The sequence below is a fragment of the Doryrhamphus excisus genome, chromosome 2 (assembly GCF_030265055.1).
Source record: "Doryrhamphus excisus isolate RoL2022-K1 chromosome 2, RoL_Dexc_1.0, whole genome shotgun sequence".
NCBI classification, from domain to species: domain Eukaryota; kingdom Metazoa; phylum Chordata; class Actinopteri; order Syngnathiformes; family Syngnathidae; genus Doryrhamphus; species Doryrhamphus excisus.
Genome location: NC_080467.1, coordinates 30024737 through 30051651, shown reverse-complemented (window position 1 = coordinate 30051651; position 26915 = coordinate 30024737). Strand labels below are relative to the sequence as shown.

General features: G+C 43.6%; 1 protein-coding gene across 2 annotated transcripts in view; it reads left to right on the top strand.

Moving 5' to 3' along the window:
• Positions 1–26915, top strand: part of kdrl (kinase insert domain receptor like) — a 53488-nt gene that overhangs the window by 5247 nt on the left and 21326 nt on the right. For both annotated transcript variants that reach the window (XM_058053103.1, XM_058053110.1), the window contains exons 5-16: positions 1264–1850; positions 10709–10799; positions 12317–12543; positions 14358–14485; positions 16116–16275; positions 16830–16966; positions 17040–17211; positions 17754–17880; positions 18123–18292; positions 21034–21190; positions 23276–23369; positions 26206–26314. In XM_058053103.1, coding sequence (XP_057909086.1) covers positions 1787–1850; positions 10709–10799; positions 12317–12543; positions 14358–14485; positions 16116–16275; positions 16830–16966; positions 17040–17211; positions 17754–17880; positions 18123–18292; positions 21034–21190; positions 23276–23369; positions 26206–26314 — 1636 coding nt within the window. In that variant the 5' untranslated portion in view covers positions 1264–1786. The remainder of the gene's footprint in view (positions 1–1263; positions 1851–10708; positions 10800–12316; positions 12544–14357; positions 14486–16115; positions 16276–16829; positions 16967–17039; positions 17212–17753; positions 17881–18122; positions 18293–21033; positions 21191–23275; positions 23370–26205; positions 26315–26915) is intronic.

Sequence of the window (26915 nt, the reverse complement as noted above, 5' to 3'; positions counted from 1 at the left end):
GTAGAACATAAGGTGCTTTCAGTGAAAATGCCTGATTTTGACCAAAAAAAAACAGAAAATGAGCAAGCCATTTAAAGCAGAGCGGTGACTGACGTCCATATTTTTTTGTTTTATGAAACAACAAAAACAATACAACGAAAAAACGACTACATTTAATAGACTCTTTTTTTTTTTCATCAGAAGAAGAGTTTGTTTTTAGCCTTATCGTGTCTTTATAAATGGGCAGTAAAACATAAGGTGCTTTCAGTGAAAACGCCTGATTTTGACCAAAAAAAAACAAAATGAGCAAGCAAATTAAAGCAGAGCGGTGATTGACGTCCATATTTTTTTGTTTTATGAAACAACAAAAATACAACGAAAAAACGACTACATTTAATAGACTCTTTTTTTTTTCATCAGAAGAAGAGTTTGTTTTTAGCCTTATCGTGTCTTTATAAATGGGCAGTAGAACATAAGGTGCTTTCAGTGAAAACGCCTGATTTTGACCAAAAAAAAAACAGAAAATGAGCAAGCAAATTATCGCAGAGCGGTGACTGACGTCCATATTTTTTTGTTTTATGAAACAACAAAAACAATACAACGAAAAAACGACTACATTTAATAGACTCTTTTTTTTTCATCAGAAGAAGAGTTTGTTTCTAGCCTTATCGTGTCTTTATAAATGGGCAGTAGAACATAAGGTGCTTTCAGTGAAAACGCCTGATTTTGACCAAAAAAAAAACAGAAAATGAGCAAGCCATTTAAAGCAGAGCGGTGACTGACGTCCATATTTTTTTGTTTTATGAAACAACAAAAATACAACGAAAAAACGACTACATTTAATAGACTCTTTTTTTTTTCATCAGAAGAAGAGTTTGTTTTTAGCCTTATCGTGTCTTTATAAATGGGCAGTAGAACATAAGGTGCTTTCAGTGAAAACGCCTGATTTTGACCAAAAAAAAAAACAGAAAATGAGCAAGCAAATTAAAGCAGAGCGGTGACTGACGTCCATATTTTTTTGTTTTATGAAACAACAAAAACAATACAACGAAAAAACGACTACATTTAAGCAACTACATCCTGTTGCTTTTCCGGTGTTTCATAAAGAAAAGATGAAGACCAGCATACTGGTCGTCTTAGATGCGCCCCCATTGTATGCTGCATGTATTTTATGGCTCAACCAGGCACATTATGTACAGTATAAGTATACTTATGTACAGTATAAGTATACTTATATACAGTATATGCTGACATTTCTTCATCCATGCTGATCATTTCCTGCAGATGCCGCTCAGACAGGGTTTAATCATCATGCCGATTTCTCCCTTGGAGGAGAGACTTCGTCCTCCCCTCAAACGTGTGACGTCGCTCGTTTCCCCCCGCCATAAAAGGTGCCTGCCCGCCGGGCCGTGGCAGTGTGCACGCAGGCGCTGGGAGGTGGCTCCCGGTTCATCTGGCATCTCCCGGTTCTTCTGGATCCCTTTTAGGCGTCTCTTTTGGGAGTCGGACTCCCGAAGGAGAGGACACCGAACCCCCGGAACCGCATCACGTTCGCATTCTCGTGTTGGCTGTCGGTCCGGGAGCACCTGCCCGGAGGATACGGAGCCAAGGCAGCGGGAGTCAGGGAGGAGAGCACCCCCGTCGGACGCGTCATGGGAGCGGGGAGAACACGCACCTGAGACTTTTTTTTTTTTTAGCGGACTTCTTTTTTTCCATCAACTTTCGTCTCTCAACCGGAATTATTATCACCGACTTCCAGGGACTATTGCCTACTTTCCGAGGGGGGCAGCGGAACTGCTTGCCGGGGATGATGGTGCTGTCTGCGTGCGTCAAGTTGGCCATCATCTTACATTGCTCGTCCATCACAGGCGGTAAGAGGCATTCCATTCTCCTTTTTGTGTGTTTATTCACCAAGAGAAGAGCTTTACAACATGTAGTACTTTCACCCTTACTGCACATACTGTATGTTGGCCATAAATCCTTGTAGTCATCCAAGTAACCAATGGAAGTTCACCTGCTGCCCTAAAATTGGACTTTTACTCAAGTACTCTGCTTCGACTCACAAACTTACCTTATTAAAGTAGGTTGAAGTCAAATTCCTGACCAGGATTCTAGCCCAGGTCTTCCAGGCCGTACATTAAGTCTTAAGTTCTGCTTTGTACTAAACTATTCTAGTACGTAAACTAGCCACCGACATCTTAGTCCGACTAGATGAGATCTCGGCTAAATAACCATCCGCAATGGAAAGTAGTCCCCGTTAGTTCTGCTACAGTGAAGGCATCACAACACAGAAACTTAGCTAGTTTAAGATCCCTTAACAAGAACGGTTCATCTAGGTGCTTCATGTAGTACATCAGATAGATACTTCATTCATCTCCAAGAGAAAAAAAGTACAAGTAATAAATATAAACACTTAAAAATACGACAATAGCGTTTAGCGGCGTAGATGCTGATGGAATTCTCCTAACTTTTATTGGACTGACGCTTGTGCAACAATTCAAACGTGACTCAAGTAAAAGTCCGACTTATGTTGCTGACATTTTTGCTCAAGTACAAGGAAAAGGTGTAAAAATGTACTCTGAAGTCATGTATAAAGTACTCAAATAGAACAGGGCCAATAACAAGATACGCTATCATACCCTGCCGTTGGCTGGGCGCCCCGTCTCTCCTCCAAAGCAGCTGGGGTAGGCTCCAGCACCCCCCCCCCCCCACCGCCCCCACCCTAGTGTGAGGATAAGCGGTATAGAAAATGGATGCATCAATTTGTGCGTTTTTGGATTCAAGGGCAAAACCAAAACTACTCCGGGTGCAACCAAATTGTCCCTCAGTAGGTTTTCTCCCTTTCAGTTGTTCCAAATCTACAATGGACCCCCCACCCGAATCCCCCCCATTCAGTTTCAATGGATGCGTTCCTTTGGTGGAAAACGTACGGACACCCCTGCTTTTGAGAAAGCGTACTTTTTAAAAATGACTTTAAAAAGTACAAATACACTCACGGTACTAAAACCTGTCATTTGACTTCTTAACCCACCGGAGGTAGTCCGGCGCCTACTGGCCCCCACTGGCCCCCAGTGGACTTGTCTCATGGTTTTTCCATTCAATGCATACGGGGAAATGCGCGCCTTATTGATTCTTCTGTCTGATTTCCTGTTGTTTACACGGACGCGTCACCCGGCCATGCCGCAAATAGTACCATTTCACAGAACAAGATGGATGCTACCCCACCCTCGCCGCTGACATCCCCGTTTCCCAACAAACAGGCCATCCAAAGAAAGGAAATAGTCCACACGCTCGTCTCCACTGTTGTTTAAGTAGATTTCCTTCACCGTGCGCCCACAAAGCGTGGGAAAGACACAAGGAGGAAGCGGACGTCAGGGCTGAAAGGGATTGTTCTGCCGAGTAAAGGTCACGGATACGTGACATGCTACCTGAAGAATACCAAAGAATGTCAGCCTGGATGTTCCTGTGCTGTGCCGGCGAGCGGCGGGCGCTCCATGCCGGGACAATAGGGGGGAGGGCAGCAGAGCGTTGGCTGGTGGAGCCATTAGTGACCCATCGTCAGGTCGTCTCTCCTGCCCTGTGATGGACGGATGTCCGGGCCGGGGCGTGCCCCAAAAAGTCAGCTGGGATAGGCTCCAGCTCAGTGAAGCAGTATAGAAAATAGGATAAACTGATGTTTGCCACCATGTTCCCTTTGATTGAAGCGGCATCTAATCAATAAGGAATGAATGGAGAACAATATGCAAATTATTTAAGGTAATTTCAACACACAACTAAGTTTCTCCAATCACATGACTTATTGATTTGTTATGGGAACTTCATTTTTTTAGCTCAAATAAGCAAATATTTTGGCTGTATCAATAATCTAAATCAAGTAATCTCAACTCATTTTCAAATCGGGTTAACAAATTATTTCATTCATTCATTCATTTTCTACCGCTTTTCCTCACGAGGGTCGCGGGGGGTGCTGGAGCCTATCCCAGCTGTCTTCGGGCGTAAGGCGGGGTACACCCTAGACTGGTCGCCAGCCAATCACAGGGCACACATAGACAAACAACCATTCACACTCACATTCATACCTATGGACAATTTGGAGTGGCTAATTAACCTAGCATGTTTTTGGAATGTGGGAGGAAACCGGAGTACCCGGAGAAAACCCACGCATGCACGGGGAGAACATGCAAACTCCACACAGAGATGGCTGAGGGTGGAATTGAACCCTGGTCTCGTAGCTGTGAGGTCTGTGCGCTAACCACTAGACCACCGTGCCGCCCTCAAATTATTTCAAATAATTTCAATTTAATTGTGAATTGAATTTACTTGAGCTTAATTAGACTAAATGAAAAGTGAGTTGAGATTACTTGAGTTCTATTGTTTATACAACAAAAATATTTATTTATTTGACCTAATAACGAAATTTCAAGCAATAAGTCAACGTGAACTTGATCTTTTAAGTTGGAGAAACTTAATTGTGAGTTGAAATTAACTGAAATAATTTGCTAGATTTAATCAAAAATTTTGTGATTTGAGTCAACTTGGATTTTTTTTACAGTGTGGGTTGCGTTCATGTGGACTTCCCTGTGACTCAACTCTTCTTTGGAGTGTCGGTCTGCTCAGTACCGCACCGCAACGGCATTGAAATAGGGGTTCAGAACATTCCCTAACAGATTGGTCTTCTTTAAAAAAAAATAAATTAAAAAAAAAATCATAATGCTGTATGACGCTCTTGCCCGAAGTCAGCAGGGTTAGGCTCCAGCAGCGAGATGGATCAACATGTCATCCGTCATCATCTGCTTTGTAGCATTTTTTAGCAATATCGGAATACAAACGACCGATTGTTGACAGCGCTCTTGGCTTTATTTTAAGTGAAAAGTGATAATAATTTAATATTAGAGCGCTTACCATAACTGAGAGTGAGCAAATCAAGCGCTCTTTTGTTCTCTTGGCGATGACGCTAACGGACGCTAACATAACATAACCCCTGAGCTCACTCATATGCCGATCAGGTGTATTTTTTTCAGCCGGAGCATCCCGATATTTAACACTTAGCATCACAACTCTTGGATGGAATTGTTGCCAATCGCATCCGGAACGTTCCATCTTTCACCTTGTGCGGCCGTCTCAATCTTTTCAGCTGCCAAATGTTTGCTGCAATCATTTCAGAAATGGGATTTTAATGTTGTGTCTGGATAGTGTTTGGGACTGTTTCTGATTTCCTCCTCGGACACTTGAGATAAAGTGGAAAGCGTGGAGGAATGAGAGGTCATCCGAGAAGTCCAGCGGAGGCTCATCGCTCACTGGCGGCATGTCGGAGTCACAGACGTGAGAAAGGAAACGCAATCTCCCGAGTTGGGGAATGGGTGCAGAGAAAGTGTGATATTTACCACGACAAATTGTTCTGGTCCACACCGTGTGGATCCCAAGTCAGCTTGTAATGTGTTCCGTGTAAATCCCGCATGAGATTCCAGTTTGAAGGCGCTCCCGTCACAATCGTGTATGATGGAAAGCCAACCCTTTAGGTCAGAGGTAGGGAACCTATGGCTCGGGAGCCAGGTAGGGCTCTTTTGATGACTGTATCTGGCTCTCAAGCGTTTCTTACCACAATAAAAATGTATTTTTGCTAAAATTTTAAAGTAAACATCACAGAAATGACTGTTAAAAATAATATTAAAAATCAACAACTTTCTTATGCATTTTAATTCGTCCATCTATATTCTGCTGAAATACGGCCAACCATATCCATCTTTCCTGATGATATTTTCCAGGTCAAACACCAAAACTCGATTATTACTGGGTAATGCGGTAGTCTACCTCGGTCATTGAGATGTCAACATGTAAATATAAACTTTCCTCCTTTAGTCAAATAGTCACCTAGCTAAAGCTGCAGAACCAAGCCTTCTGATGAAGATGGCCAAAAGAATGAAATACATGTACGGAGTACGGTGCAAAACCATGCAGCAGCAGAAGTTGCATTAATGGCAGCAAGTATTTGATTTATTATTAGACACTGCGCTGCTCACGAAAGTGTGCTGGCCACACCCCCTTGGCGTGGGGTAGTGTGCCTGGTCTACGTAATTAGAGCCCATTATATCTAAAACTGTTGGTCTTACATAAAAATGCACACATTTTATTGCATTCAATGTTTAAAAAAATGTATATGGCTCTCACAGATACACATTTTAAAATATCTGGCCTTCATGGCTCTCTTAGCCAAAAAGGTTCCCGACCCCTGGTTTAGGTGAAGTTCTCTTTGGCGTTGCTTACGTTTGCGTCGCTTTGCATCGTGCACGCCCTTTAGCACCCCTGATGTTTCTTTATGTTGATGCTTTTTAAACAGGAGTCTACGGCCATTTTTCTTGCAAACCTCTGAAATACTAATTTTAAGCTAATAAACGACAGTCTCTCTAACTGTTGTTTTAACCTAGCTGCTGGCCATGTGGGAGCATTTCGCAGGAAAACACACACACACACACACACACACACACGGGTTGTCCAGACAGCGCTTTGGCGGCTGATCCAAAGTCTCCTCAAGGAGCAGCAACACTTTAAAAAAAAAAAAAAAAAAAAAATTTCTTACTGTTTGACTTCCCCAAAGGTGACTTAGCTTAGAATGCTTTGGCAAAGCACGGTGACTATCACGCCGCCACATCATAAAGCTCCCTGCTCTGTCAGACCATGCCGCTTTTATTTCGATAAACCTTTGGAAGCATCAAACTGCGGAGCCCTGAGGCCACATGCAGGGGGAAAAAGGGTCGACAAAACATCAATTTTAGCCAGAGATCGCAAACGTTTTGCATGATCTTGCAAAAGTCACAAATGTCTTATGTTAGCTCATAAATGTTTTGCGTTATGTCGTACAAGTTTTGCCGAGAGATGGCAAAACTTTTGCCTTATCTCACAAAAGTTTTGCATTATCTCGTAAAAGTTTTGCGTTATCTCGCGAAGGTTTTGCACCATCTCGCAAAAGTTTTGCGTTATCTTGTAAAATTGTTATGTTATCCCCCAAAGGTTTTGCGTTATCTCGTAAAGGTTTTGCGTTATCTCATAAAGGTTTTGCGTTATCTCGTAAAGGTTTTGCGTTGTCTCGTAGAGGGTTTGCGTTATCTCGTAGAGGGTTTTGCGTTATCTCGTAGAGGGTTTTGCGTCATCTCGTAAAGGTTTTGCGTCATCTCGTAAAGGTTTTGCACCCTAGACTGGTAGCCAGCCAATCGCAGGGCACATATAGACAAACAACCATTCACACTCACATTCATACCTATGGACAATTTGGAGTGGCTAATTAACCTAGCATGTTTTTGGAATGTGGGAGGAAACCGGAGTACCCGGAGAAAACCCACGCATGCACGGGGAGAACATGCAAACTCCACACAGAGATGGCCGAGGGTGGAATTGAACCCTGGTCTCCTAGCTGTGAGGTCTGTGCGCTAACCACTAGACCACCGTGCCGCCCAAATTTAAGCATTTTTCATCAGAATAATCTCACAACAGGCACAATAATAATAATAATAATAATAAAAATTAGGGGTAGGATAACAATGACATCTACATTTAAAAAGTACTGTAGAAGTACTGTAAGTCTTTGGTATTGGCATTTATTTGTAAAAATAGATATTGTGCATCTCTCATAATAATAATAATAATAATCGGGCGTGGCATTAGACACGTGACGGCCATTCTAGACCTTTTGGATCTTATATTGTGTCGTATGGCAACGGATGCTAGGCCAAATAATAAACCGTGGGCTATGTAATTCGGCTACAGTAAAGCTAAAACTCAACTCTGAACCCCTGACATCACTTCCTGTCTGCCACCCAATGCTGAATGTACATGCGTCACATCAGGAGCGTATTTGAGACCGACCTGTGTTCGATGGGCTTCGTTTTAAAAATGACGAAAGCTTATGATGTTTCATGTTACGAACCGCGACCTTCAACCTGAGTGACGTACCAAGCAGCAGCTATTGAACGCTACACGTTACCCTCGGCGGTGAATAAATCCAAAGCGGGCTTCCCTGCTCCGATATTACCCTTTTGTATGATTTTTTTCTGGTCTGTTATCAAAACCGCTTGCCCGAGAGCCCATCAGCAGTAGACAGAAATCGAACCAGGGGTCATTTGTCTCTCTCGCGCGGCCTTCTGTCTTTGTTTGTTGCATGCTTGTCCTCCTCTTAATGGCTCCTAATGAGAACCAGCTTCAGGCCTCTTTGAACCCGACACAATAAGCACCATTTCTGGCATTTTCCTCTGCCGGTCCGCCAGAGGAATGCGGCGCGCACAGCTGTTGCGGGGGGTCGAGGGGGCGGGGGGCGGGGTGCCGGCCAAGCCCCGGTGCAGGTTGTCTTGCAGGGTGTTGAGAGACAACCGCGGGCTATTTTCTTTCTTTCTTGTGACCGGCTCCCAAGGGCCCCGTGCTGATTCATGCATCTGTGGCGCGTTACTTGGGAGAACGCGGTGGAAGCGGCGAGTGCAACCCGAGGTCAGGTTGCTTTTTTTGGTTGCGTTACGTATGCAAGCCTCATTCTTACATGTGTTGCATTTTAGTTGCCAGATGTGTGCCTGTCTTTTATTACTCCTCCATCCCTTCTTACAAAGTTGTTATTTCCTGCGCTTCTTCAATATGCTGATGTTTGTTTATTAACTCGTGAAAAGTATATTCTGTCATTGTTTCAAGGTCGCCGACCGTGATTTGAATGTCGGCGTTGCACAGATGAAAGCACGTTGTATTACCGCGTCCTCGAGGTGCCCTGGGGCGCTCGAACAATGACGTTAGCTTATTTGGAAGGGAAATGACGCCCGAGTCCGACCGCCAGCTCCTTCGCACCGCAGCTGTTTATAGCGAATAGCGGCCCGCCGCCATGCGCGCAGGTGTAAGGCTGCATGCGCTCGGCGTGGCAGCCGTTGTGTAACTTGGTTCGAGGCCACCAATATAAAAGTTCCCTAAAGCCTCGTATGTCGGGAGTTGACTATATCATAAAGCGGTTTTCTGGAGGTAGCGGTCCAGTTGAAGGGCGGGCCTTCGGGGAGGATCGCGGCGTTTTTGGAACAGTCCAACACATACATCACGTTTATATTCAAGCATTGGACATACTGTACTGTACAGTACCGCTCAAAGCGATTAGAGCGCACCCCTTTTTCCGTCTCCCCGGATACTCGGTCCAAGTGTCCAGGCCAGTCCCTCCATAATCATCGCCTTAACTCTCAAACATCCCTCCTTTGACCTTGGACCTGTACTTTAGAGTAGTCAATGTACAGCAGGGATAATAGTTTATACACTCTTAAAAATGCTGGGTTGTTTTTTTTTGACCCAACCGCTGGGTTGAGCCTGTTGGGTCATTTAATTGGGTCATTTTTATTGAATTGGGTATTCTGAGAACCCAATTTGCTGGGTTGTCTCTGTTGGGTGCTAAGTTATTTGCTGCTGGGTTGGGATTTTCCATTATATAAAAATAAAATTAAAAATAAAAATAAAAATAAAAATACATTTAAAAATACATTTAAAAATACATTTTAAAATACATTTTAAAATACATTTAAAAATACATTTAAAAATACATTTAAAAATACATTTAAAAATACATTTTAAAATACATTTAAAAATACATTTAAAAATACATTTAAAAATAAAAATAAAAATAAAAATAAAAAAACATTTAAAAATAAAAAAACATTTAAAAATAAAATAACATTTAAAAATATATTTTAAAATAGAAATACATTTAAAAATAAATTAAAAAAAACAAATTAAAAATAAAAATATTTAAAAAAAATTAAAAATTTAAAAATAAATTTAAAAATACAAAATACAAAAAATACAAGGAAATACAAAAATAAAAATACAATAAAATAGAAATATAAAAAAATACAAAAAAACTAAAACTAAAAATACAAAAAAAAATAAAAATACAAAAAAACTAAAACTAAAAATACAAAAAAACCTAAAACTAAAAATAAATAAATAAATAAATAAATAAAAATAAAAAAAATATATGGTATATTGGCAACCCAATTTGCTGGTTTGAAATAACCCAGCAGTGCAGTAAAAGCAGTAAAAAACCCAGCGTTGGATCATATAAACAACCCAATTGTTGGGTTAAGATAACCAACCCAACTTGTTGGGTTAAAATAACCAACCCAACTTGTTGGGTTAAGATAACCAACCCAACTTGTTGGGTTAAGATAACCAACCCAACTTGTTGGGTTAAAATAACCAACCCAACTTGTTGGGTTAAGATAACCAACCCAACTTGTTGGGTTAAGATAACCCAACGCGAGGTTGGTCCAATATTTAACCAGCGTTGGGTTGGGAAACAACCCAGATTGGGTTGTTTTTAACCCAGCATTTTTAAGAGTGTATGTAATATGATTTGGGAGTAAGTCAACATCGCCATCAGTGACCAAATTACAGATCCCCCCGATGATGGATAAAGTCATTTTGTCTTCTGCAATCCTGCCTCGCCTGCAGTCAATCATGGTCCGAGGCTGCATGAGTGCTGCTGACGCTGGGGAGCTACGGTGCATTGAATTCCAACATGTACTGTGACATAACGAAACGGAGCATGGGCGCTTCCGCGTTGCTGAGGACGCTGTAGGTGAAGGTGATGGATAGCTCCTCCAGACCTGAACCCAGTTCAGCCCCCGGTGGTGTACTCTCCTTACCTCCAGGCTCTTCTGGACTGGCGTTCCAGGTGAAACATGATGACATTAACGTGGACAGTGTTTGTGTTTTCTAGGACATTTGCCAGAAGATCACTCGCCTAAAATTTGGCCTTCTGAGAATCCAGTCGTTCTTCATCGCGGGGACGCTCTTAATCTGACATGCAGGTAAGCCAACCCCAACACGCTTAAACGGTAGCATTGCTAAGGTGATGGGGAGGTTTGGAAAAGAAAACAAACTTCCAGTGTGACTGCCATACTGTGAACATCCAGCAGCAACACGTTATGGTATGACTACTATTTGGATGGAACCAAGTCCACCATCCACGTGGAGAAGCGTTTATTTAGTCAGCTTTAGCTGAGGGGTCACCTCTGGAATGAGGCTGAGGTGTGAGGTGAGTTCATCTGCCATATCTCCAAAGAGAGGTCTGGTCGGCCCGAGATAGCCGTGTGTTCAAATTCCCTTTTTAAGACTTGTTTTATGACAGCCATGTCTGGGGGAAATAACCGAGACGCATCGTAGGACACACGAGGACAATTCACGACATTTGATGGTGGTCCACGTTGATCACTCTTAAGGGATGCTGGGGTTCCTCGTATCTCCTAGCAGGCCTTCCAGGAATGTCCAAGCCTTCCCTATAAGGCCACAAGCTGGGACAGCTCTTCTATATTTTCTTCTTTTCCGTCACCGGACGAGTGACGCCGGAGGCTCGTTGAGCCAAACTTCTGCAAAGGCGGCGGCGGCGGCGGCGGTGGCGTGCCAGACATGTTTGATGCTCCTCAGGGATGCCTTTAATGAGCGTTTTCAAGTGGATGCTGCGTGGAAGGAATGCGCCAGCTCCGGACCATGGTTCAAGAGAAACATGTTCCCATGTGAAAGTCCAGATGATGGGATGCCTCACCACGCACTGAAAATAAAGCAAAAGCGATGGCGGGGGCCGGGGGGCCGGGGGCCGGGGGCGGGGGGCGGAAGTCCCAAAGGGGGGGAACCAGACGCTGCCATCCTGAACTAAAAGGCGTGAAAGTCCATTGCCAGCTGTGACACCGTTTCCTAAAATAGACCCAGTCTCAAAGCCCTTCCAACAGGGACCTACAAAGTGCGGCCTCGGGGGCCGTTTGTGGGCCAGAACTTTATTTGTGGGGGGCGGGCTTATTCTAAAAATACAGTATCACGGCTTTTCTTAATGAATCAATGAAATATGTCCAAGTGTTGTGGTCACTAGGTGGCAGTAGTGACACAAAACATTGCGGCATTAGCTTACACGACATTAGCTTAACACTGCATGACGTCAGTCATGGCATGCCCCATTCCGTCTCCAGTCCCTGCAGCATAAGAGTTGCAATGTGATGCAATGAACAATGAAAGACAGGAGTGTAAAGGCGATATAGGGGTGCCATTTCATGTCAGTGGGGCTCTAATAATGTTAGAATGCTCATAGCAGCAAAACGTTTGTTTGCCACCACCAAGAACCTCTGCGGTCGCTCTACAGCTTTAAAATCGTAGACCGTCCCGTAGGAATAGGGGAATATTTTAACATCAGAGCCCTGTAGACATGAACTAGCAGCCCTATAGTCACCTCTTGACTCCTTTCATTACTAGTCTTTGTTTTGTATATTGCTGAACTGTGATGAGCGGGCCCTGGGATCACTTCATCCCACACATGATCCCGTCTGTCATCTTCCAGGGGGCGTGGACCACTGCACTGGACGCTTCCCACCCCGGTGGACCCTCGCCGATCTTTTTCCAGAGACGGCATGAAGGTGCAGCCCTGTGATTCCAGGCATCCGTCTCACTGCAGCAAACTGATCATGACGCAGATGGGCGCCAACCACACGGGGGCGTACGGCTGTAGATACGCCACCAGGGACGGCACGGACTACGCCGCGTCCTCCACATACGTCTACGTCACAGGTGAGATCTGCACATGCGGACACGCCCCCTTCCCCCGAGAGGTCATTTCATTTCCCACCATGGGAAAACAAAGTCCCGGGATAACGATCTTTCTCTCTTGGCTTGTTTTCTCTGTTTTGCTGCAAGTCATATAAGAGCCCTGATGAAAGATGGCCGGGAGGTTTTCGGTTTTCACAGGGTGATTGGGATCTGCTGACGCCAGCGGAGGGCCTGATGGTGTTGGGGAGTGCTTTCTGACAGACGCCGTTATAATAGTAATAATAAATAATAATATTTCCCAGCGCCTGCCGTGTGCAACGTAAGCACCGCATTTTGTACATATTTAAAAACGTACAGGACATTAAACACGTCACGGCCATTCTAGACCTTTTGGACTCATCTTATATTGTGTCGTATGGCAACGGATGCTACCAAAGAAAGATTAGATTCCTGTCTCACGTTCACGCCATCAATATTTAGAAGAGGGGTTCTTAACCTTTTTGACGTTGAGGCCCCATATTTAAAATTAAATTAAATATGAACACTGTATCGATTTTAATTGATCTCATTCGTTTGTATAACAAATAACAAATGAAATTGTTCTCAAATCCACTCACAGTTTAACAAGCTAACAAGCTAAACCCTGGATAACGTTTAATGAATAATAATAATATGACAAAACAATCATTTACATTTATTATTAAACTTAAATTATTTTACATTTTGCTCATAATTCATGGAACAAATCAAGCAAGAAAAAATGTAAAGGTTTAAGTCAGGCTTATTAATAAAAAAAAAGACCAATATTTAGATTTCACTTTTAACAAAAAATGGAGTCTGAATAAAAATTAATAAAATTTAAAAAATTAAAATTAATAAAAATTAATAAAAATTAATAAAAAAGTTGTGATAAAATACTCCATTTCCAAAGCCGTACTTGACAAAGTCAGGATTGTACCACTGGTTCAAAACTCAAAAGTTTTTTTGCGGCCCTACAGGTGGCGCTAGAGGCCCAAGTTGATGGTTAGAATCCCTGGTCTACTATCTACTATATAACTGTACCGACATCAACACAAACACATTACATAACAATTTATTGACAAATATGACACCGTCAACTATTTCCCATTTTTCCCATTCCTCTTTTTCCCATTCCCATTCCCTTTGTACAGTGTCAGATTTAAAACCCAACCTCCAAAACCTCAACCCTAAGCCTAACCCTTCTGTAAACCTAAACATGTTGTATGAATTCCCATTTTTCCCAGCTGAAATGAGTCCAAACTAAAGTATTTGTAAATGAAAGCAGCTATTGTGACGTCGATGGTTCCCAACATGTCAACTGGTTTCATTCCATGAACTTCCTAATGACCCACGGCCTCTTAAAGGCTACACGATCCGGAAGAGGACGGCAGAGGAAGTATAGTTGAGGTGCCTGGGCGACCGGGCCGTGTGATTGGCAGCTGATCGTCGCTCCCGTTTCCTTCGACCTCCCTCCCAACGGCACATGGAAGCCGTTCCAGCTCAGTGTGGAGATAGAGTTCCACTTTTGAGCCGAGCTCTTTTCCTTGGAAGCGCATGAAAAGGCTGAAGGACAAAGAAGCAACCAGGAGAAATCTTAGTGCCGTCGGAGCGTGCAGACTAAACAACCTGCAGAATGAATCCTGGAAATGTGCTTCCTCTGGTCGGACACTCCTGCTTGTGTTTAGTCTGGTTCTTCAGGGCTTTCCTCCATCCTATTCCATGCTAGCTTCCTTGACCGCACACGTCACTGATTGATTGCACCTTCTCCCTCGGCTCCCATCAGCATCACGTCTCTTCTTCTTGTTCTTCCGTAGATGCCGAGCAGCCGTTTGTGGAGCCCCACCATCAGACGCCTTACGTCCTGAGCATCGACAGACAAGACACCAGCCTCGTCGTTCCTTGCCATACCTCCTCCCCCAGTTTGGTCGTCAAACTGAACGCGGTAAGGTCTCGTCTCGGGATCCGCCTCAGATAAGTGGAAGATGGATGGATGGATGTCGATGGGCATGGATGGATGGACATTGATGGGCATGGATGGATGGATGGATGAACGTCCACGGGCATGGATGGATGGATGGATGGACGTTCATGGGCATGGATGGATGGATGGATGGACGTTCATGGGCATGGATGGATGGAAGTCAATGGGCATGGATGGATGGATGGATGGACGTTCATGGGCATGGATGGAGGGATGGATGGACGTTCATGGGCATGGATGGATGGAAGTCAATGGGCATGGATGGATGGATGGATGGACGTTCATGGGCATGGATGGATGGATGGATGGACGTTCATGGGCATGGATGGATGGATGGATGGACGTTCATGGGCATGGATGGATGGACATTGATGGGCATGGATGGATGGATGGATGGATGGATGAACGTCCACGGGCATGGATGGATGGATGGATGGACGTTCATGGGCATGGATGGATGGAAGTCAATGGGCATGGATGGATGGATGGATGGATGGACATTGATGGACATTGATGGATGGATGGATGGACGTTCATGCGCATGGATGGATGGATGGATGGATGGATGGACGTTCATGGGCATGGATGGATGGATGGATGGAAGTCGATGGGCATGGATGGATGGACATTGATGGGCATTGATGGGCATGGATGGATGGATGGATGGACGTCGACGGGGATGGATGGATGGACATGGATGGACATTGATGGACATTGATGGATGGATGGATGGATGGATGGACGTTGATGGGCATGGATGGATGGATGGAAGTCGATGGGCATGGATGGATGGACGTTGATGGGCATGGACGGATGGACGGACATCAATGGGCATGGATGGACGGATGGATGGATGGACGGATGGATGGACGTCGATGGGCATGATGGGTCCCCCTGTGAGCGTGCCACGAGCGCTTCTCGTAAAATCCACGTTGTAGAAACACAACAGGCTGAAAGGGAAGCTCAAGGAAGCCCAAGGAGTCGCGCTGTCTGCTTCCTGCCAGAACAGGAAGTTGCTCCTTGAGTGTTTTCACTCAGAATAGAATCTCCGGCTAAATTTGCTCCCTTCCAAACATCAGGAAATGCGGCACCGTGTCCAGTCACAGGAAACAACAAGGTGACTTGTCCTGATGTTTCAAACGTTTCATACCCTCCATTCCACACCCCAGGTTCCTCCCTGGGGAACTCATGAACCTGCTTGAGCTCGGTGCCACCAGCGGTTAAGCTATTTGTGGCGCTGATTTACGACAGCGTGACTTTGTGCCCACTTGTGGACAAACAATCTGCCTGAGATGGAAGAGATGGTAGCCGTGTGACTTTCCTGCTATTGGTGAACCAGCGGGGCTCCTCCTTTCCTCCTTCCTTCCCGGTCCTCGCCTCCTGGCATCGCAATAAACCACAACAAGCACGGAGCTCCTGGTAGAAGTCCACAGGATGCTTTGCGTGCATCATCGCAGAAATGACACACACCAGGAAGCATGATTGACATGTTCACGTCGTAGTCAAGCTCCTCACCCTTTTATGGAGCTTCGACCCTCCAAAGTTGCATTGTTCCAAAGAGAAGAACTTTTCTACTTGTATTTATATACAGGTCCCACATTTGTCCGAGAAAGTTGCCAAGGAAATCCAGTGGGATCCGAAGGTGGGCTTCAGAATTCCGTACGGTCCCTCGGCTGCGTACTTGATGTTGACCTGCACGGCCGTCGTCAACGGGCGGGAGTTCAGCTCGGCGTACATGCCCAGGAGACAGTGTGAGTGTGTCTTGGTGGGTCCTTGGGTCCTTGGGTCCTTGGGTCCTTGGATCCTTGGGTCCTTGGGTCCTTGGATCCTTGGATCCGTTTGGATCCGTTTGGATCCTTGGATCCGTTTGGATCCTTGGATCCGTTTGGATCCTTGGATCCGTTTGGATCCTTGGATCCGTTTGGATCCTTGGATCCGTTTGGATCCTTGGATCCGTTTGGATCCTTGGATCCGTTTGGATCCTTGGATCCGTTTGGATCCTTGGATCCGTTTGGATCCTTGGATCCGTTTGGATCCGTTTGGATCCGTTTGGATCCGTTTGGATCCGTTTGGATCCTTGGATCCGTTTGGATCCTTGGATCCGTTTGGATCCGTTTGGATCCGTTTGGACCCGTTTGGATCCGTTTGGATCCGTGGATCCTTGGATCCGTTTGGATCCGTTTGGATCCGTGGATCCGTGGATCCGTTTGGATCCGTGGATCCGTGGATCCGTTTGGATCCGTGGATCCGTGGATCCTTGGCCAGAGACGAGGGCAGCACCGTGACCACCGTCCGCTTCTTACAGCCGCTTTCCTGGACAAGGTGACGGTCAGCCCCGAGCGCGTCAGAGTCTTGGTTGGCGACACGCTGGTCCTCAACTGCAGCGGGCAGACCACCTTCAACGAAAGGATCAGCTTCACTTGGGATTTCCCCAGGAAGAAGGTAAGAATTCCCTCCCAGACTGTTCAATGCCGTATACGTGGATTCATGGCTTTTGTTTTTTTTCTGTCTTTAGGAAAACCGTCATTCCACACAGGCGACCATGGAGCGCCCGGCTCTGGTTTTTACCATGAGCAGGACGCTCGTGTTGCCCAACGTTACAATGGCCGACAAGGGCTTGTATCGCTGCAAAGCGGAGACTCTGCCCACGAAACATAAGAACGCCACAGCAAAAGTCACGGTCTACGGTGCGGATGAGGTTTTTTACGTGTTGCATTGGCGGTTGCCCACCGACGGGTGGCATGACGGGTACGGGTGCGAAAGCAGCAGCTACGTAATGGTGGACGCACCTATTCTAGCTAGTAATGGGGTCTTGATGCCAACTCATGTCAGCCATGTTTTGATTTTGTACTTTTTTTATCGAATTGTCTCAACCTTTTTCTCTTGAAAGTCACAGCACAAAACCTCAGGACTACGAATATCGTAACATCGCTGAGGATTCTGGGAGATAGCGGAGATAGCCAATGGGAGGGCTTACTTTTTGGAGGTGCTGGAATAGCCGTGTCCCATGGCGTGCTTTCATTTGTCGCCTCTTTTCGTTTGTTTTTATGCTTGTGGCTGAATTAAGGTATCTAAGTTACACCTGAGTACATCCCATAGTACAGTTCCACAGCAAAGAGAAAGACGTGGTTGATGGGCAAATTCCCCCAAAGTGGACTTTTCCTTTCACTTTCACTTTCACTTGAAGCTTCTTTTCCAATGTCTCCCGTGTTGTGTTTTTTTTGTCCAGAGCACCCGTTTATCAACATTTCCTACAAGCATGAGCGGCATGGCAGGGTGGTGGTGAAGGAGGGCAGAAAGAAGCTGGTGTTTGAACCCCGGGTCAACGCCCTGCCGCAACCGGACGTGATGACTTGGCAAGTACACATCAAATCAGCGTTTGTGTTTTCCTTGGTGGGCGAGGGGTTAAAATGGGAATATACTTTTCAAATAAATGGCTTTCATAGCTCCATCTACGTATCTGGTTTCTATGCCGCTTATCCTCACAAGGGTATCGGGCGTACACTGGAGGCGGGATACACCCTGGACGTAAGGGTGGTACCACGTACGTAAGTGTTAAAAATAAAATAACACGTGTGTCTCGACTCCGGTTTGGCAGGTCCAAAGACGGCGTCCCCATTCTGAAGAATTCCAACTGCTACAACATATCCGGTTACAGCTTGATCATCACCGACCTGCAGCGGAACCACGGCGGGGTCTACACCATCAGCCTCGGCAACCAAGCCAGGGGCCTGGAACGCAACCTCAGCTACACGCTGGAAATAGAAAGTAAGCCGCCCGCCGCCGCCGTCGAGAAGCCGGTAGCAGCTTTAGGATGTTGATGTTGATCCCAGAGCTGGACCCGACGTTCTGGATGATTTGGGCGTCTTACCCCATGGACAGTACAGCCCAGTACTGTCATCATGGTCACCATCGTGGTCCTGGTTTTACTGGTTTCATATACGTACGCCACGCCTTACTTCCTAGAACATCAATGGCATAATTAGGAGATGGAAAAGTCTGAATTATTCCATAAACACTTTTTAAAAATTAGCTGATAAAAAGTTGAAATGCTGAGACGAAAAGGCATAATTATACCATAAAAAGTCAATATTAGGACATTAAAAATCCAAATTATGACATAAAATTTTCTATTAGGATATTAAAAAGTCATCATTAGGAGATAAAAAGTCTGAATTATTCCATAAACACTTGAAATTACCTGATAAAAAGTTGAAATGCTGAGACAAAAAGGCATAATTATACCATAAAAAGTCAATATTAGGACGTTAAAAATCCAAATTATGACATCAAATTTTCAATTAGGATATTAAAAAGTCATCATTAGGAGATAAAAAGTCTGAATTATTCCATAAACACTTTTTAAAAATTACCTGATAAAAAGTTGAAATGCTGAGACAAAAAAGGCATAATTATACCATAAAAAGTCAATATTAGGACGTTAAAAATCCAAATTATGACATCAAATTTTCAATTAGGATATTAAAAAGTCATCATTAGGAGATAAAAAGTCTGAATTATTCCATAAACACTTGAAATTACCTGATAAAAAGTTGAAATGCTGAGACAAAAAGGCATAATTATACCATAAAAAGTCAATATTAGGACATAAAAAATCCAAATTATGACATAAAATTTTCAATTAGGATATTAAAAAGTCATCATTAGGAGATAAAAAGTCTGAATTATTCCATAAACACTTTTTAAAAATTACCTGATAAAAAGTTGAAATGCTGAGACAAAAAGGCATAATTATACCATAAAAAGTCAATATTAGGACGTTAAAAATCCAAATTATGACATCAAATTTTCAATTAGGATATTAAAAAGTCATCATTAGGAGATAAAAAGTCTGAATTATTCCATAAACACTTTTTAAAAATTACCTGATAAAAAGTTGAAATGCTGAGACAAAAAAGGCATAATTATACCATAAAAAGTCAATATTAGGACATTAAAAATCCAAATTATGACATAAAATTTTCAATTAGGATATTAAAAAGTCATCATTAGGAGATAAAAAGTCTGAATTATTCCATAAACACTTGAAATTACCTGATAAAAAGTTGAAATGCTGAGACAAAAAGGCATAATTATACCATAAAAAGTCAATATTAGGACATTAAAAATCCAAATTATGACATAAAATTTTCAATTAGGATATTAAAAAGTCATCATTAGGAGATAAAAAGTCTGAATTATTCCATAAACACTTGAAATTAGCTGATAAAAAGTTGAAATGCTGAGACAAAAAAGGCATAATTATACCATAAAAAGTCAATATTAGGACATTAAAAATCCAAATTATGACATAAAATTTTCAATTAGGATATTAAAAAGTCTGAATTATTCCATAAACACTTGAAATTAGCTGATAAAAAGTTGAAATGCTGAGACAAAAAAGGCATAATTATACCATAAAAAGTCAATATTAGGACATTAAAAATCCAAATTATGACATAAAATTTTCAATTAGGATATTAAAAAGTCATCATTAGGAGATAAAAAGTCTGAATTATTCCATAAACACTTTTTTAAAATTACCTGATAAAAAGTTGAAATGCTGAGACAAAAAGGCATAATTACACCATAAAAAGTCAATATTAGGACATTAAAAATCCAAATTATGACATCAAATTTTCAATTAGGATATTAAAAAGTCATCATTAGGAGATAAAAAGTCTGAATTATTCCATAAACACTTTTTAAAAATTACCTGATAAAAAGTTGAAATGCTGAGACAAAAAGGCATAATTATACCATAAAAAGTCAATATTAGGACATTAAAAATCCAAATTATGACATAAAATTTTCAATTAGGATATTAAAAAGTCTGAATTATTCCATAAACACTTGAAATTAGCTGATAAAAAGTTGAAATGCTGAGACAAAAAGGCATAATTATACCATAAAAAGTCAATATTAGGACATTAAAAATCCAAATTATGACATAAAATTTTCAATTAGGATATTAAAAAGTCATCATTAGGAGATAAAAAATCATAACTATGAGATAAAAAGTCATAATTATGAGATAAAAAGTCATAATTATGAGATAAAAAGTCATAATTATGAGATAAAAAGTCATAATTTTGAGATAAAAAGTCATAATTATGAGATAAAAAGTCATAATTATGACATAAGTCAAAATGAGGAGATAAAAAGTCATAATTTTGAGATAAAAAGTCATAATTATGAGATAAAAAGTCATAATTATGACATAAGTCAAAATGAGGAGATAAAAAGTCCTGACTCTGAGAGTGTTATTGGTGTGTTGAAGCTAGGTCTATGGGTCTACGGGTCTACGGGTCTACGGGTCTACGGGTCTATGAGTCCAGTGTCTATGGGTCTTACGGGTCCATGGGACTATTGGTCCATGGGTCTCTGGAGGACCAATGACATCGGGCCCCCCTTTTTCACGGCGATCCATCAGCGCCGTCGTTCCTCCTGAGGAAGACGTCATGTGATTCCACAAGCTGTCCTTCCTCACCAACTTTCATCCTCGACAGCGAAGCCGACCGTCTCCATGGCGGAGTTCTTCCCGGCCGACGTCCAGTCCTACATGCTTGGCCAGCAGCACCAGCTGACCTGCACGGCCCACGGGAGGCCCGAGCCCAACATCACCTGGCTGTGGCAGCCGTGTGTGTCCAGCCCCGCCTTTAAGCGGTGAGTCCTTATACATTGATAGATTGACAGCTGTCAATAAGCCAATCACGCAACAATATCTTCACGCAAAAATAGTCATCATAACTACGAACTAGTGTTGTTGGTGCTTTTTTTTTGGGGGGGGGGGGGCAGCCTGGGTAGAACACTTTTTTTAAGAGCACTTTATTGGCAGAACAGGGGAATTATGTTTGTTTTTATCTCTTTTAGTATCTTTACAACACACAGAAACAGGAAGCTGTGTGTTCATGTCTCATAGAAGCACTTTTCCTTTAAGTAGAAGACAAAGTAACGGATCCGTGGTCTCCAAGGTCTCCAAGGTCTCAGACCACGGCACATTACTCAAATAAAAGTAGCCCCCGAGAGTTGCCCCGCCATTGGAGGTCATCGCCTTTGGATTCCGAGGAGGAACCAGTCAGGAGACGTATTAGCATCCATCTTGGCGTACGTTGAGTGACCGTCGGCGAATACCAGCCTGGTAGTGAACCCACAAACGAGATGAACATTCCCGGCGATCCCGGCCCCGGCCCGTGACAGCGGGAGGACCCGCGAGCGGCAGGATCAGGCAAACAATGGGGGCCGTTGGCTTTGGGTTATCGGGGCCCCGCCAACCATGAACAAAAACAACAAGCTTGCTCTCCGCCTCCAGTGAGTAAGGAGGTGCAGTCCGCATGATAAATAACAGCCAAGGGGGGGCGGGGTCCCGCCGCCTCTTCCTGCTGGCCCAAGGATAATCAGGCCTGGCACTTATGGGGAAGTGGCCCTGCTAATGAGGGGGGGGGGGGGGGGGGGTGTTTTTGTTTTATGAAGACCTGACCCTGCAAAGTACCCGCCACTGTATATTCATTGCCCGTCAAGATCATATCTCATCATATGTCATCATCACAGCAGAACCACACAAGCTGAATGTACAGCAAGGCTGCCCAAGCGGTGGCCCGCGGGCCCATACTGGCACGGGACTGTAAGGTTCAAAAACCAGTGGCTCTCAACAAGCAGGTTCCTTTAAAAAAAAACAGCAGAGCACTGTCATGTAGAGCTCAGGTGCCAAACACGAGGCCCGGGGGCCATTTGTGGGCAGTACTCGGGTAAACAAACAGCCATGGTTTCAGTCATGTGTCAGTAGTTTTTCGAGGAGGAATACACATTTGGAGATGAAATCAAAAACATGGAGATGAAGATTGGCGGTCTTGTAAATGACTCTGGGGTTGCTAATTCTTCAAGTATTCTCTTAAATGGGCTTCTTACTGAGCATAAGGAGGTCGTTACAGCTTGATTTATTTCATATTTTGTTGCGGTTACCCCCACAGTACACATAAATATGGTTTGGAAAAGACTATAAGATGTTTAGTAATGCTTTACAGCCTTGTCGCTATCATGGAATAATGTTTAGAAGATAAGATGTAAACAAGACAGGACTTTTTTTTTTTATCCTTTTGAGTTGAGAGGACTGATTATGTGCTTAATTAGGCTTTCAGTGGAGTCGAACCGTGATAGTAATTTGCCACTGAGTATGTACTTTCTATGGTATTCATCATCTGTGGAAGAGCATCATAACACAGAAAGAACATTGCGACACAAGGACCCCCCTTCTGAAAATTGAACTCTACAGCCAGGCGTAGAAATTCGGGGGTGGGGAAGGTGTCTTCATCGGCAGGTTGAGAAGTTTATCAGCTGTCCCCTTGTTGACGGCCAGGGTCTGAGGATCAGCCTTATCTCCTTTGGCCAGATCGTGTGGGGCTTTTCCTGCTGGGGGGGTGACGCAGGGCGCAGCACCCTTCCTGTCGCTGCGGCCGTTTCCTCCTCGGGCCTCTCATCTCGTCAGGTTGATTGTTTGCCTTCACGGGCGGCCGACGCTGTAAGAGTGGTGGAGCGGTGGGGGTGGGGGGGTCAATTCTATGCTTGCTCTCCATTCACTCAAGGCCGAGACTCGACATCAGACTAACTTCCTGTCAGACAATTAGAATAAAATACAATCATATGACCGCAGTCAGTCCATATGGACAAGTTCCTCGTTAAAATGCACTCATTTCTTTGTATTGCAATGTGACTTAATAAGCACTTTTATTGTTGTCCCCCCCCCCCTCGTAGATGCGTCGTCTCCCCCGACCCAGTGGCGGTCAGCGTCAGCCATGAGGGAAAGTCCAGCAACTGGATAAAGAGCATTCGTACCGGGGAGAACAAGGTATGGAACCTCAAACAACGATTGATGATCCATGATGAGCCATGATGATATTGTGCACATGTTCGGTGTTGGAGTCGTGTGGGCGCACATGAAGACAGTCCATTCACCCATTAGTGGTGGGGGGGTTTATACCCAGTCCACAAAATGTAGCATTTTCCATGGAAAAGCTTTGATTCCGTATTGGAAGCCTTTCTAGTGGATGAACTCGTGGACAATACTCGGGACGCACCGCCATCACTTTTTCTTTTACATTTCTTTAGCGAAAAATGTTCTTTTATTCCCACGCGTGTGCAAGTGTGGCGTGCACGAGGAGCAAGGCCCCGCCGGGTGTGCCTTGATGTTCATGTTCAGTAATCCCTCGCCACTTTCTGCTTCCAATTTTGCGGTCGGAGGCGATCACGGCTCATTCAATCCCAGACATTTGTCAAAAGGCAACCCCTCCGCGGCGACCGTTTTAGACCGTTCCGACTCATCTTTCATTATTGTGTTCTATGGCTACGGTATATCAACGTGGAACACGAGACTCCCGTCTTTCATCCGAAAAAATCAGCGGTAGAATATTGGTAAGTTTGAGGAAAATATGAGTTTCCAACTACAAAAGGGACTCATATATACATCAATATCTATATCAGTCTAATCCAGGGGTGGGCAAACTTTTTGACTGGCGGGCCGCATTGATTTAACAAAATTGACGGGGGGGCCAGACTCGATATTTTACACGTAATAGTCCAGCTGGAATTATTGTATCTGTAAAAGTGTTATGCAATCTGCTATATGTGCACTTTGAGATCATTTATGTGATGTAAAGTGTGTTATAAATTTATAATAATAAATTTATTATTATTTGTTATTATTATTATTTGTTATTATTATTATTTGTTATTATTATTATTATTATTATTATTATTATTATTATTATGTGCCTGTGTCCCTTTTTTCAGGAGCATTTTTGTAAATAACAGACTCGATATTTTACACGTAACAGTCCAGCTGGAATTATTGTATCTGTAAAAGTGTTATGTAATCTGCTATATGTGCACTTTAAGATAATTTATTTGATGTAAAGTGCGTTATAAATTTATGATAATAAGAATAAATTTATTATTATTTGATATTATTTTATATTATTATTTTATATTATTATTATTATTATTATTATTATTATGTAAAGTGCGTTATACATTTATAATAAAAAGAATAAATTTAGTATTATTTTATATTATTTGTTATTATTGTTTTATATTATTATTATTATTTGTTATTATTATTATTGTTATTATTATTATGTGCCTGTGTCCCTTTTTTGGAGCACTTTGTAAACAACAGACCGCATCAAATAACGACATTATTGTACCTGTAAAAGTGTTATGCAATCTGCTATATGTGCACTTTGAGATCATTTATTTGATGTAAAGTGCGTTATAAATTTATAATAATAATACATTTATTATTTATTATTATTATTATTATGTGCTTGTGTCCCTTTTTTCAGGAGCACTTTGTAAACAACAGACCGCATGAAATAACGAAATTGATAAAACCGCCAAACCATGAAAATGTCGTCTCAAGCCATGATTCCAGCTTGTATGTTGACTTTAAATCAAATACTTTGGAAAGAACGGGCCGGCCGTATTCAAACACTTGGCGGGCCGGATGTGGCCCCCGGGCCGTAGTTTGCCCACCCCTGGTCTAATCCATTGGTGGTGAGGAGTTGCAACGTTGTTGGCATCGGCCGTCTTTGGTATTGAATGACTTAATCGTGCAACCAGCCCAGGGCGTACCCCGCCTCTTACCCAAAATCAGCTGGGATAGGCTCCAGCGTTCAGGCGAGATTGAAACAAGTTTGTTGCGTGTTTTGTTGCCCTGGCTGACACCCGCACGCCATGGCTGAGACACGCACGCCATGGCTGAGACACGCACGCCATGGCTGTGGTTGAGTGGGGAAAAAAATAAGGTTCTCCTCTCATACAGTGTGGAAGTGGTACAGGTTTTTTTGCTTCTTCAGTCCGTGTGAAGTTTAGAATAAGTACATTGGCAAGGCGAACTAGCTTGCTATGCTAACGGCGGCCATCTTTAGTCCCCGCTGTGATGTAAAACAACGAATAATAGTCGCGTAAAAGTGAAAATGTTCGCCAATAATATCAATATTATCACAATATTGTTTGATGAAAAAAATGCTCACATTTTGACACCAGTCATTGTAGCGATAAAAAAAATTTTTTTTTTATAATTTATTTATTTCTTTTAATAGTTGATAGTTGATGTTTTTTATTCATAAGAAATATTTCTATGTATTTACATTTTGAATTGTATGTTGATTGAGTGGATGCTAATGAGAATCCTAGCTCGCTTCACGGGGGCATCGGGTCGAATACGTGTTGCTCATAAATACCGGGGGCACCACTTCTCTCCAAGTACCTGCGGCCCGAGCGCCGCTGCTTTACGAGGGTGACGACCGAGGGTCCGTGATAACAAGGGGGGGGGGGGTTGAAAAGGAGAGGATTTGCTGCTGAATTCCTTTCTGTCACTCCGCATAAATCCTGCGGGGCCCGTGAATTAGGCCTTGGTCACGGCTGGGCCCCCGAGACGGGCGGGCGGGCGGTTGGAGAGAACAGGCGTCGGCACAAAGGTCACTGTCCGTCTGGCGGGGGGGGGGGGGCTCACCTCTCCGGGACTATACATCGTCCTTGAAATGAGTTACATAACGGCTGCAACTCGGCCAATGTTGACATTTAACCTTTTCAAAATGGCGTCCTTGTGTGAAAGGGCGGTGCCCCGTGCCACGTGGAGCCCTCTGGTGTAACTTGGTGACCGATTGCTGTGTTGTCCCATTCAGACTGTGAGCACCCTGGTGATCGGAGGCGCCCGCACATCCGGACATTACACCTGCTTGGCCCAGAACGAGAACGGGAAAAGCGCGATGGCCGTGCCTTTCTACGTCAGCGGTAAGTAGGGAACGCTCGCACTAACGTATACGTCGGCGTGGATTCAACCCCTTTCATGTACGGTCCAGGGACCCGAGGAGTGCCGTTAATGGGAAGCAGCCCCCCCCCTTAGCTTAGCGGCAAACATGTGGAGCATTGTGATAGCATGTGTTTAAGTACATTCTTTCCAGTACAAGCAGGTCATTCCGTTTTATACGGGAACGTGGCCTTTATGTTCCGCTAAGTAACTTTCAGGTGAACCCCAGCGAACGTCGTTCAAACGTCGCCTTGCAGAATTCCACCAAGGATGGAGGAATGCCGCTAAAAAAAAAAAAAAAAAAAAGGACAGAATAACAGCTGTCTTCTCTTACGGAACACAGAATGCTTTCCAGCGAACTGAATAAACAAGCACAGTCTGGTCCCGTCGTCCACCCCCCCCCCGGGGGGCCCTTGACTTAGCTTCCCTCCAGTTGGACGGCCAAGGCAGCGTCGTCAGCGCCGCTGACGTCCAGCAACGTGCTTCCAATTAGCGGCCATCAAACAGGAAATAACTGCAAATTTGACATTCCTGTCCTTGCAGCAACATGTCCCAAAGCGGGGGTTGGGGGGGGGGGGTCCAAAA